The sequence below is a fragment of the Henckelia pumila genome, chromosome 4 (genome assembly GCF_033568475.1).
Source record: "Henckelia pumila isolate YLH828 chromosome 4, ASM3356847v2, whole genome shotgun sequence".
Lineage (NCBI taxonomy): Eukaryota > Viridiplantae > Streptophyta > Magnoliopsida > Lamiales > Gesneriaceae > Henckelia > Henckelia pumila.
In genome coordinates, this window is record NC_133123.1 from 33,353,853 (window position 1) to 33,367,789 (window position 13,937).

The 13,937-nt window shown below is 33.4% G+C and overlaps 2 protein-coding genes across 2 annotated transcripts; both read left to right on the plus strand.

The window, feature by feature from the left end:
* Window positions 1-3,746: 3,746 nt before the first annotated feature.
* Window positions 3,747-4,760, plus strand: LOC140863144 (RING-H2 finger protein ATL29-like). The gene has a single exon (XM_073266332.1). It carries the CDS (start codon window positions 3,798-3,800, stop codon window positions 4,656-4,658), a length of 861 nt encoding a protein of 286 aa, XP_073122433.1. The 5' UTR covers window positions 3,747-3,797; the 3' UTR covers window positions 4,659-4,760.
* Window positions 4,761-10,141: 5,381 nt separating this feature from the next.
* LOC140860798 (uncharacterized) lies at window positions 10,142-12,001 on the plus strand. The gene has a single exon (XM_073263803.1). It carries the CDS (start codon window positions 10,142-10,144, stop codon window positions 11,999-12,001), a length of 1,860 nt encoding a protein of 619 aa, XP_073119904.1.
* Window positions 12,002-13,937: the final 1,936 nt, after the last annotated feature.

Consider the following 13,937-nt stretch of genomic DNA (forward strand, 5'->3'; position numbering starts at 1 on the left):
CCGATTGATGTATGTTAATACCTGAAAGTGATTCATAATATGGAATCCTTTTCTGCATTGTGTTACTTTTTTTTCTCGTCTAGTTTTTCAGATTATTTTTGGCAACAAATGGAGACATCTTTTGGGTGAAAAAGAGTTCTCGGAGCATTTTGGAGGAATTTATATTTGTCAGGTCCCTTCAAGTTTTGGAATTCGCAATGAAAATCTTCTTCATATGCATCATGATGGGTAAATGTTAATGATGATGACAAATGCACATGGTTGGTAAAACAAACCCTCGAAAAACAGATGCTGAAAGCACATAACTTCATATCCCTTCAAGTTTTTTTTTTTTTTGTAGCGGGTTGACCCTCCTCACGGACATAGATCGTGAAATATCTTATGCTAAAGATCAACTAATCCAATACTTTAATTTATAGTACTTACATAATACTTTGGGAAAACTGCAAATTTGATCATGTATGTTTGTTATTTTGCGATTTTGGTCTTCTATGTTTTCATATTTTAGTAGTCCTGCATGTTTCGACTTTTGGCGATTTTGGTTCTTTTTATTCGAAAATGTTAATGTGGCACTGTACACGTCAGCTCCACATCAGCCCCACGTCGGAAAAAGGACTAAAATTGCCAAAAAAAAATAAAGATAACGGACTAAAACTGAAATCTGAAAATATAAAGGACTGAAATCGCAAAGTGACAAACATACAGGACCAAAAAAGCAATTTTTCCTAATACTTTTTATTTTCTTATTTGGAGAAAAAAATCATTGTCATTCATTCTACAGTAATTTACGAAAACTAAAGTAAATTAATTTTAGAGGAAAAAAAATTTAATCCATTGACTTGTTCAAATTTGGACAATATTGTTCTATTATATAAGTTTTTGAATTTTAATTTTGGACATTTGATACTAGGGGTGCAAACGAACCGAATCGAGCCGAATAATGGTAAAATTTTAAGGTTCGAATTCGGCTCGATAAGAGTATATTCGAGTTCGAGCTCGATTCGAAGTTCGATAATTTCAAATATTTTGGCTCGAGTTCGGCTCGAAATGAAGTTCGAGTTCGGTTAGAAATATTCGAACCTATTCATGAACTATTCGGATATTATGGTTCGAAAGCTCGAAATGTATATATATTATTATATAATTATATTATATTAATTAAATATTAAGGCTCGCGAACTATTCGCGAACTATCGAACGGAGTAATTTCGGCTCGAGCTCGGCTCGAAAAAATGTTCGAACATGTTCGAATTCGGCTCGATTTCAATAAGCTCGAATACGAATCAAATATTTATCGAGCGGGCTCGTAAAGCTCACGAACAGGTTCGGTTTGTTTGCACCCCTATTTGATACACTAACTTTTTATTTTTATTTATTTTGATCTAGTTACGAAGGTGATGTCGGACAAGTCATTTGTTTATGATTATACATCAACATTAATTTTCAATGTTTCGTTAGTATTTTCGGTTCCACGTTAGCACTCATGTGATATAGAACTGATAAAGCCAAAAAAAATCTAAAGTTAATGCATCAAAATTCAAATTTACGATACATGTGCATATATATATATATATATATATATATATATATATATGTATATCTTCGCCTTTTGTAAATGTTTACACATATATCATGATGTGTACGTATATGCTAAAATCATGACATATATGTTTCCTTTTAATTTTGAAAAAAATATTTTAATCATTTTTTATAGTTTTAAATATATATCTAATGAACTATTTATTCTTTCTCGGTTTTCTTATCAATTTTTTTTTTTTTTGTAAAATGATATAATATTTTTTTCTTCTATTCTTTTATCCCTAATATATACACATATCAAATATCAATGTAATGGATATATATAATTATATTTTCTCCCTAATATATATAATATCTGTTAAACTGCTCGCTCATTCAGTCATATGGGTAAAATATAAAATTTAACGTTTAAAATAATAAAATTGATTAAATAAATTTATTTGTGATCAATTATATTTCTAGAAATATTTGTTAACCTAAATAAGCAGATTTTTTTTTTATTTTATATTATATTTTTAATATAAATTCTATTAATTACAAAGTTGTTTAACGCAACTATTGATTATTTTAATTTTTTTGGATTTATGGAGGTCTTTGAATTCTATTAACAGACATAAAGGAGTTAATTCGGATAGATCGGGGTCAGGTTGACGCAAAATGCTATTAGAAAATTTCTCAACTCGAACTCGACCCGAACATTTAATCATTTCAAAATTGATGAACTCGGACCACACTAACCCGATTAATTCAATTTGATTTTTGTTATTTTAAAAAATAATAAAATAAAAATTCAAAACATACTATATTAATATTATTATTTTAATTTAAACACATAATAAAAATATTATTTATATAATTTAAATTTGAAATTCTGACTGTAAAAATTTAATGTAGTAAAAATAAACAATTACTAACACCAATCAAACTTTTATGAAATAAATATTAATGATGAATATCTATTTTAAATATACAATAATTTGTTTTTTCAAACATAAAATATAAAAAACATAGATAATCTTTTGAATTTTATATAAATTTTGTAAAAGTTTCATTTATAATCGGATCGATTTCGGGTTGAGAAATTTCTAATAGCACTTTGCTTCAACCCGATTCGAATATATCCGAATTAACTCTTCTAAGTTTATTAATAGAACTGAAAGACCTCCATAAATCCAAACAAATTAAAATAAGCCAACAACTGTGCTAACCAACTTTGTAATTAAAATCCTGTAAAAAAAAAACTTTGTAATTAAAAGTAGAATTTATATTAAAAATATAATATAAAATAAAAATAATAAAAGTATCTGCTTATTTAGGTTAACAAATATTTCTAGAAATATAATTGATCACAAATAAATTCATTTAATCAATTTAATTTTTTAATCGTTAAATTTTATATTTTCGTTTACTTAATATTTTTTTAGTTGGATATCAAATTCGAAATTTAGAAATTTTGAGAAATAAAATTCCACATTAATAATAAATAAATAATAATTTTATAAAAAAATTATTAATTATATAATTAATCAAGAGCAAAAAAAAAAGTGACGTTGGGGACCTGCAGGTGTTGGCAGGTTCGCTGCCAAAACCAGCGAACGCTGCATTTTTATTTTTTTTTGCAGCGTCCATTGTTAGCAACGGAGGATTGCATTATTTTTGCAATCCTCCGCAGCTTACATTAAAATTGAAATTAATTTATTTTTTAAAATTAATTATAAAAAAAACCCTAGACATAGACATAGAACATGGATATAGAATATAAAACATATATATAACACAAAAACTCTAGTGGGAATGATCTTTTAACTGGATCACTCATTATATTGTATTATTTTTTATGCTAAAAACATAATTTCTTAATGTAAATATGAGTGAGTTTGATCCGTCTCACGAATAAAGATTCTTGAGATCGTCTAACAAGATACCAACTCTATAAAATATGTTGACCACAAATATGAATTATTTTATGAACTTAATTACTAAAATAATCCAAAATGTGTCTGTGTGCTCTCATATAATGACTCGTTCATTAATTACTATAATTGTGGCCGTAACCACATCGTACACACAAATTTTCCATGCCTTTGCGCGCATTGCTTCTCCTTGATTTTCTCAGAATTCTACATTCTCAAATCTTCCAAACAACAAAAATCTGAAAAGGAAAAAAAAAAAAAAAAAATCGTTCGGTCTTTCCCTTTCCCTTTCCCTTTGTTGATGGTTGAGAATTCTTTTCTCCTTTTCCCCAATATTTTCCGGCAATGGCGACCGACTCCGTTCAACCCTCTTCTCCTCTGCCGCCTCCGCCCGAGCCATTGCTACCTCCGGAATATACGACACCGCCGATAACCATTATTCTCACAATCATCCTTCTCTTATTTTTCTTCGTGGGTTTCTTCTCCATTTATTTTTGTAGGTGTCTCATGCAAAATTTACTTTACACGTGGCATATCCGGCATAGTCCGAGCAGCACTCCGGCGGCCGGCCACATCACATCCGCCTCGCCGGGACTCGACCCCGTTATCATACAATCGTTCCCTAGCTTTAGTTATTCTAGTGTCAAAGATTATAGACGAGAGAAATATGGCCTTGAATGCGCCATTTGTCTGGTTGAATTTGTAGATAGTGACGTTCTTCGCTTATTGACATCTTGTTGCCACGTATTTCATGAAGAATGCATCGATCTCTGGCTGGAGTCACACAAAACTTGCCCCGTCTGCCGGAGAAATCTCGACTCGCCGATACATTCACCTGTCAAATCCCCATTACATGACTACGTCGACGCCGCCGCCGCAAACGAGTTGAGTCGAGATTTTTTAAGCATCACAATCAACGAAGACAATATTCAAGATGAAACAAGGGATAATGGAAAAAAAGATCAAACAATTGCTCCACAGACGGACAAGGTACAATATTTTTATAGATCACATTCTACGGGGCATAATTCTTTCGTGGATGAAAGTAAGGAGGAAGAAAAAGGGGACAATAAATTTACTTTGAGATTGCCTGAGAATGTGAAATCAAACATTATTAAAGGCCATAATTCAAGTATAAGTTGGAGTACATTCGGAGATTACAAAGCAAAAGTTAGCTCTAGCGGTGTCGCCAAAAGCCCTACGTAACCATTTCTTATATATGATCCCGTGGTGGGCTATTGCAGTTTGGTTAACCATGAATTAATCCTCTGTTATTTAAATGCATATATATAGGAGTATTTTCAAGGATATGCGAGATTTAATTGCTAGAAAATCAAGATTAAGAACAAATTATGCCATTTGTGTAATTCGATGAATTTTTACACAAAATGGAGCAGAGGAATATTCCATTTCGTCTATAAAAGCGAAGAGCTTGACGTTTTGGTCATGGTGATTTAATTTTCCATCTTCCATGTATCTATTGCTATTATTAAAGTTAAAAGGTCTTTGTTAAACAATTTGGTATAATGGGGAACCTTTTTTCAAATCAAATATTGCATAAATATCCGGCAACATCCACCAATTATATTTCATTAACACAAATTTTGGTTTGAATTACCTTGAATTTTGATTTGCATGATCCGATATCATCTCTCACAATTTTGTACCTTCTTTTGAATTTTTTTTTCTCATACATGCTCATTTGAATTCATAAAATAAATAAACCACAAAAGAATTATATATATATATATATATATCTAAATATTACCTATCTAAATATACAAGTTTGAATTGTGAATTTCCTCCAATACCCTCATTATTTCATTAATTATTTGGTTTTAATTGTCAATTTATAATTTTTTCCTCATTATTTCATTTAATGATTAACATTTTTGTCATTTTCAAGGTGTTTTAAGGTCTTGCATTTATTTTGTACATTAGTCAATTTATTTATTCAAGGTAGATTAATTTTTAATATTTAATTCATATCATTTTTTGTGTCTATTTATTGTATTTAATTCATGTTCTAAATCTATATTTTAACATTTTTGATAATACAATTTTGTCCTCATTATTTCATTTAATAATTAATAGTTTTGTCATTTCCAAGGGTTTTTAAGGTCTTTCATGTCATTTTATAGATTAGTCAATTTATTTATTCAAGTTAGATTCATTGTTAATATTTAATTCATATCATTTTGTGTGTTTATTTATCTATTCAAGATAAATTAATTGTTAATATTTAATTCATGCCCTAAATCTATATTATGACACTCATGGAAACAAAAAGTAATTATTGAAAGCTACCTTAATTTTTGCTCTATAAATTTAAAGAAAAAATATTAATTTTTTGGACTTATTTAAAATTTATCGTCATAGTTACGTTTTTAATTTACTATAATTTTTTAAATTAATATTTTGATTATTAAAATTTTAAGAAAAAATAAAAAAATTAAATCAAACCATTAAATTTCACCATTGTGTTCAAGACAAGTAAAATCATGTCATAAGTCGAGGTTCTATTTCATTTATATAGAAAATGTACTCACATCCTTTATTCAATCATTCATTTATTTTTTTGAGATTTGATCATCTAACTAGACTTTCTGATATTTCAGTTTTTAGGAAGAGATATTATAAAACAAATGGTGACGACTAATTGTGTAATATTTTTGCAATTTTAGGGACTACAAATGTAATCAACAAAATTAATATTTTTTTGTCCAAGGTAAAAAAAAATATACTCATTTCGTCCTACTGATTTAGGCTTCTGTGTATTTTCACATATATATTAAGAATGTATTTGGAAAATTAAATTTCTCATTTTAATTATTGAAAGCTACCTTAATTTTTGCTCTATAAATTTAAAAAAAATATTAATTTTTTGGACTTATTTCAAATTTATCGTCATAGTTACGTTTTTAATTTACTATACTTTTTTTTAAATTAATATTTTGATTATTAAAATTTTAAGAAAAAATAAAAAAAAATAAATCAAACCATTAAATTTCACCATTGTGTTCAAGACAAGTTCGTTGATGGGCTTAGGGCGGACATCAAGCATGATGTACGCATGATGGACGTCACCACTTATGAGGCAGCGGTGAGTAGGGCACTACGATCCGAGGATGGTAGGAAGGAGATCTTGAGGGAGCAGCAGAGGAAAAGACAGTTTCAACCATCGTACCACGAGTCGTATCCACAACATGATGCAAAGAAGCAGTACACTGGGCCTTCGAAGGGCCCAAATCCACCGAGACAGCAGGGAGCTATCGTTCCTCGTGCAGAAGCACTACCTCTCTGCCAGAAATGCCAGAAGCCCCATCCAGGACCGTGCATGAAGGGATCAGGCATGTGCTACCATTGCAAGGAACCGGGACACATTATGCTGCACTGTCCCAAGAAGAATGCTTCCGGACGTGTCTATGTGATGGAGGCGGAGGAAGCAGTGCCGGATACTTTGCGCATCACGGGTAATTTTACTTAACGCATTAAAATTTGTCGTTTTTGGATTGCACTATTCGGGACTACGCGAAGAAACTTGTTATTGCCTAGAGTTCGTTTCAATTTCGAGGACGAAATTCCATTTAAGGGGGAAGAATTGTAACGCCCAGAAATTCGTCACGTAAATCCGCATGCATAACTAGGGGATTTAATAATTTTAAAATAATGTAAAAATGTGTTAAATTGTTTTTATGAATGATTATTTAAATTATTTGATTTATTTGCATGTTTTAAATAATTTCTTTCGGCATTTAAATCTGTTTGATGTGATTTATGAATTTATTTGAGAAATCTTATTTTTATGATTGCGTAGGCGGGGCCGTGGACGGACGAGATGTTATTTTCACCCAAAATATTTTATGAGATTGTTAGGAGCCTTAAAATATTATTTTAAGGTATAATTTGAAGAAAATTATGGTATTTATATATATGTATATTTAGATGTCCGTTTTTACCCAAAATAAATCATTTTAATGACTTTTATTAAGTTTTAAAAATCACCTATTTTATTATTTCGGGATTTATTAAGTTTTAGCAAAATAGCATGTATGTTTTTAAAATTTAAATGATAGTAATTATCTATCCAAAGTATTTATTTAAATATTTAACCTAGACTACCCAAATATTATCCTAAGATTTTCTACCCTAATCCACCTACCCATTACCTACGTAAACTCACCTTTGAGCCGCCTCCATCATTCATCAAAAATATCCTCCACTTCACAGCACACACAACACGATTTCCTTGAAGAAAAATCAAGAGTTTGACGTCTCGATCGTCCCGGTGCGCCGATACGTGTTGCTATCACTTTTTGGATCAAGAAATCATCGAGGCACGTTTGATTTCCATTCTTGAACACCATTTAAATTATATACACTGATTTTTACATGAAAGAATCTGTTAATGTATGAGTTTTTCAGATTTTGCAAGAGATTTTTCATAATTCATGCATAACCCACGTTTTGATGTATGATGGCTCGGGTTGGCATGTTTCCTATCCTTGGACTGATCGAGTCTGCTGCCTCTTGGGTCTTGGGTCTAGTAGGGTCCCTTAGGGTCGTTTTGGCATGATGGTTCAGTCCTAAGAGTGGCTGGTTGTGGCTAGAACCCTGCTGGTGCATGGGTGACGGGCTGCACAGATTCTTGGAGGAAGGAGGGATCGGGTTCAGCATAGGGGGGGTTTTGGCTGAGCCTAGTCTGGTCCTAAGGTTGCATTGGGACCCTGGGGTGGTCCAGGTGTTGGAGCTCCGGCCGGTGGTGGCCGGAGCTGGTCAGAAAATCCTTGGTTTGGGGGCTGCGCAGGCTGCGCGGCAAGTAAGGATGAGAGGGGGGTCGGCTGCTCCATGCAAGGCATGGGGCTGGCCCAGGGCTGGTCTGTTGGAACCGGCAGGACCCTGGGGTGGTCCTGCCGGCGGAGCTCCGGCCAGGGTGGCCGGAGCTGGGCGGTAGCAAGGGGAAAGGGGATGCTGCCGTGAGGGTTAAGAAAAGAGGGGCTAGAGGCTTGTCATGTGTTTAAGCGGGCCGGGCTCGAGTTTTTGGGTCCGGTTCGGGTCTAAAATTTAATGGGTCAAATTAATTTTTAGTCCGGGTCTAAATTTTTAATAATTAGGCTAGGGCATTTTATTTTAATTAATTAAGAATTTAAGTAATTAATTAATGGGTTGGACTTGTTTAATTAATCAATTAGACTAATTTAATGGGCTTTAATAATTATGGAAGTGAGGCCATTAATTTGTCATGGGCCGTGTGATCCATGAGAATTATCGGGCCAAGTTGTGATGGGTTTAATAATTTTATCGGTCTAGTTTATAATTAATGGTTAAATAATAAGTTTTATTAATTTAATTTTAAGTTAATTAGATAATGGACTTAAATTATATTTTAAGTGAGCCCATTAGTTTCTCATGGGCTTGGGGGCCCATGAAGCTTAATAGGCCAGGTCAGGTTGGGCTCTTGGGTTTTTGGGGTCAGTCTAAGAATTTTTGAGTTTAAGTCTAGCGGTCAGCAGCTCGAACAAGTCCTTGGAAAAAAAAATAAATGTCCGTAAATATATATTTAATTCATGCATGCATTTTTATTAGACATATAAGTATGATTTTTTTTAAGAAAATAAATTAAATATATATTTACGGGCGAACTTTCATGAAATAAAAAAATAATGAGAATTTTTAAGTTCATGCATCATGTAAGAATTTTTATGATAAGTTTAAATGTATGTTAAGGAAAAAAAATATATTTTTATGAAAGTTGAAGTGAAGGTGGAAAGTGATGTGGTTGGAGGCCGGGATACCTGGGCCCGGTGACCTTCCTAATGATGTATAAGTATGATGAGCTTATGGATCCAGCTGAGAGGGCTGGTGAAGTGGCAGCACAGAGGTGGAAACCCCACCGCCGCGTACGTTGGTTTATAGATTGATCAATCGCTTAGTATGATGCCACCGACATGGATACGACCTATTGAGAACTAAGAAATCATGATAAGTTATTTTATGAGATTTATTAAGTATGATGATATATGTTTAGCATTATGATAAACCAGTATAATTATTTTATTTCAAGTTTATATGCATATAATTTTAAGATCATGCACGTATAATTATTATTCACGTATTTTATATAATGTGTGATTGTGTGTGGTTTCATTTTGTTATATAAGGATAGAACGTGCTGAGCCTCTAGGCTCACTAGATTTAAATGGTGCAGGTGAGCAAAATGTCAATAAGGATAATGTGTTCCCAACTGGCGGCGAGGGCGTATGAGTTTCCAGGCGGCTAGAACCCGTGACCATTGCTCTATCACGATATTTATGTTGAGATATAAAATATGTATTTCCGCACATGTTTTATTATTTTGGATTGTTAGTATATGCATGGATTTTAGATTTAAGTATTTATTTTCTAAGTTTTCATGGATTTTTGTGAAAGAGATACTATTTAGGAATTTTATTATGGAAATTTTTATAAATGATTATTTAGTAATTAATGTTAGGTATTTAGTTGCATGCTTGTACTTTTATTATTATTTATGTTTATCGTGTAGATGCATATTAAATTAAGAAAAGTTATTTTTAAGTATGATGTATATATATATATATGTATTGCATATATATTTTTATATTCATTATTTTATAAATAGAGATAGAGAAAAAAAAAATTCAGTAGTAGTTTTAGGATGTTCAGATGACATGTGGTTTGTTATCACTGATGGACCTCTTGAGATCACAAAGGTCAATACTGTTGTAGCCCTCTCTGGAGGTGCTCCACAATACATTGAGAAACCTAGAATCGAATGGACTGCGGAGGACAAAAAGAAGGCAAATCTGGACAATGTGGCTGAGGATATCTTGTATAAGACTCTTGACAAGAATACCTTTAGCAAAATCAAGACATGCAAGACTGGAAAAGAGATTTGGGAAAAATTGATCCAACTTTGTGAAGGAAATGAACAAACAAAGGAAAACAAGCTATCTGTAGCTACTCAAAAATTTGACAACATCAAAATGAGACCAGGAGAATCAATGGCAGAGTTTGATGAAAGAGTAAGTAGCATTGTTATTGAGCTCAACGGATTGGGAAAAACATATCCCAACAGGGAAGTCATTCTCAAAGTAATTCGAGGTCTTCCTAAAGAATGGGATGTGAAGACAATGGCCATGAGAGAATCGAAGGACCTGAACAAATTAGAACTGCATGACCTGTTTGCAGATCTAAAAGCATATGAATTCGAGTTACAAACTCGAGAGGAAGATCAGTCTACCTCACAATTGACCAAGGTCTTGACTGCAGTAAAAATTGAGTCACCGGCCAAAACAAAAAAGTCAGCAGAACAACTGAGCAGTGATGCCATCTCCTTGTTTGTAAAGAAATTTGGCAAATTTATCAGAAGAAACCAAGAAGGATCACTCAGAAGAAGTTTCCAAAAGAAGGATTCAGTTGAAGAACCAAGAAGTTGTTTCAACTGTGGAAAAACAGGACATTTCATTGCCGATTGCCCCAAACCAAAGAACTTTGACAAAAGGAAAAGTTCAAGGAATGACAGACATACCTCAAGACAGAAGCATGAAGCATTGGTTGCAAAGGACAGCAAGACCAAGTGGGCAGAAACAGACAGTGACTCAGAGGAATCAAATGGTTCCTCTAGCTCAAGTGATGATGAAGAAGAATTCAAATGTCTTATGGCAAATGATCATGAATCTCCATCCACCAGTGAACAGGTATTTGATTTTAGTCCTGAGGAATTTACCAGAGAAGAACTAATCAAAGCTCTTCATGATATGGTAAATGAATATCATCAACTGTCCTTAGCATTCAATGAAGTTAGAGCCAAGCAAAAGGATCTGCAAGACAACTCAACTGAACTCTCCTTTGAACAATCAGTTGAGATAAGCTGTCTTGAAACAGAGATTGCTGAGCTCCGAACTGAGAATGAACAGCTCAAGATCAATATCAAGAATCTTACAATCGAAAAACATAATATGGATGAAATAATAAAATCATGGAATAAATCTTTGAGACTGTTGACAGAAATGAATTATTCACAAAGACCAACCCATGACAAAACTGGTCTTGGATTTGGTAAGACAGTGGAAACTGGTGAATCAAGCACTCTACCTAAACTGAATATGTGCAAAGGTAAATACATAAACTTTGTACGAGTAGTTAGAGAACATGAAGATGAAAAACCTATTCTGATGACTTGGCAACAAATAGAGCAGATGAACAGAAGAAGATTTGGTATTGGCTTCAATCCTCATGAATCTAAGGCAGAGATTGCTAAAAGTCCTGAACAGACTAATGCATCTCAACCTAATCTCATGAGAGGAAATATGGGTCAATACCATAATCAACATCCAGTTCAAAAGCGATATAGAAATATCAAGGATATTGGAAAAGGCAAACAACATACAGTTTCACAAGCACATTACACTTCACTATCTAGAGCATCTAACTTAGTGCATACCTATAGGAACACACAAACTGGCAAACTGGTTAAAGTATTCCAGGTTTGGGTTCCTAAAGGATTAATCCCTCGTGGACCCAAATAGATATGGGTACCAAAATTTATTCAACTTTGTGAATGCAGGAAGCAGATATCAATAAAAGGGAAGGAGAATCATGATACCTAGACAGTGGATGCTCGAGACACATGACTGGAAATGATGAGCTATTATCTGAGCTTGTTGAATTCAATGGTCCCATTATCACCTTTGGTGACAACTCAAAGGGTAAAACCGTGGGTAAGGGTAAGATTATCCATGGCAACATTATCATTCAAGATGTCCTATTGGTTGAAACTCTCAAATATAACTTACTCAGCATTAGTCAAATGTGTGACTATGGGCACTCTGTTGAATTTCAAAAATTAAACTGCATTATTAAGGATGCCTCTGGTAACATTATTTTGATAGGAAATCGATATGGAAATACTTATAAAGTATGCTGAAATATTCAGTCTAGCAAACCAGTTTGCCTAGTAGCCTCCAATTCTAAGCGCAACTGGATTTGGCACAAGCGACTGAATCATCTTAACTTCAAATCAATTGTCAGTCTGAGTAAGCTCGAGCTAGTAACAGGACTGCCCAAAATTGATTTTTCAAAAGACAAAGTCTGCTCAGCTTGTCAATTTGGGAACCAAGTTAGATCATCTTTTAAAAACAAAGGTTATAACTCATCTTCCCGATGCTTAGAACTGTTACATATGGACTTATTTGGTCCAATCCCAGTAACAAGCTTAGGGGGAATGAAGTATACACTTGTCATCATTGATGATTACTCACGTTTTACCTGGGTTATTTTCTTGAAATCTAAAGATCAAACTGCTTCTCAACTCATAAAAATCTTTAAAAGACTTTTTAACGAAAGATCAAGTAATATTGACAGAATCAGAAGTGATAGAGGAACTGAATTTGTCAATCATACTTTATCTTCATTTCTAGAGCATTATGGAATCAAACATGAATTCTCAGCAGCTAGAACACCACAACAAAATGGTGTTGCAGAAAGGAGAAATCGTACTCTTAAAGAAGCTGCGAGAACCATGTTAGTTGACTCCAACATTTCTCAAAAATTTTGGGCAGAAGCTGTGAACACTGTTTGCTACACTCAGAACAGATCAATGATATGCAAGAAACTTTTTAAAACCCCATATGAGATCTGGAATGGCAGACAACCAAATGTATCATACTTTAGGATCTTCGGGAGTAAATGCTCATTCACAACAATGGTAAAAATCATCTGACTGCATTTGATGCAAAGTCAGATGAGGGTATTTTTCTAGGGTATTCCTCAATCAGTAAAGCTTACAGAGTCTTCAACAAAAGAACTCTAAATGTTGAGGAATCAATCCATGTTATTTTTTATGAAGATCTTACTATTGATGTTACAACTAATACTCATCAACTCTCAGATCTATTTCAAGAAATACATTTGGACAACGATAATCAGGACGAAAGTGAAGACGAAGCTTCACCACCCACAAGAACTCTTCAATCTCCTGAACCGGAACTAGTTGATCCAGTAGTTGAGGATCTTAACATTGATCAAACAGTTGATACTCACCAAACTCACACAATTGAGGATATTAGAGAACAGCACCATGAGACCACAGAGCTTGACCAAACTAACATAACTAGTCAAGATTCAGAAGCTCAAGTAATCAGTGGAAACCAGTCTAATACTAGACTGAAATGGTCCAAAAAGCATCTACTCAATTCTGTAATTGGTAATCCTTTAGCACTTCTAAGGACTCGAGGACAAATTATTAAAGAACTTCTTCACGCAGCCTTCATATCTCAAGAAGAGCCAAAGAAAATTGAAGAAGCATTGGCTGACAGCTGTTGGATAGATGCAATGCAAGAAGAGCTAAATCAGTTTACTAGAAATGCAGTCTGGGATCTCGTTCCAAGACCAACACATCAATCAGTCATTGACACTCGATGGGTCTTTAGAAACAAGCTAAATGAAGAAGGAACTGTGGTTAGA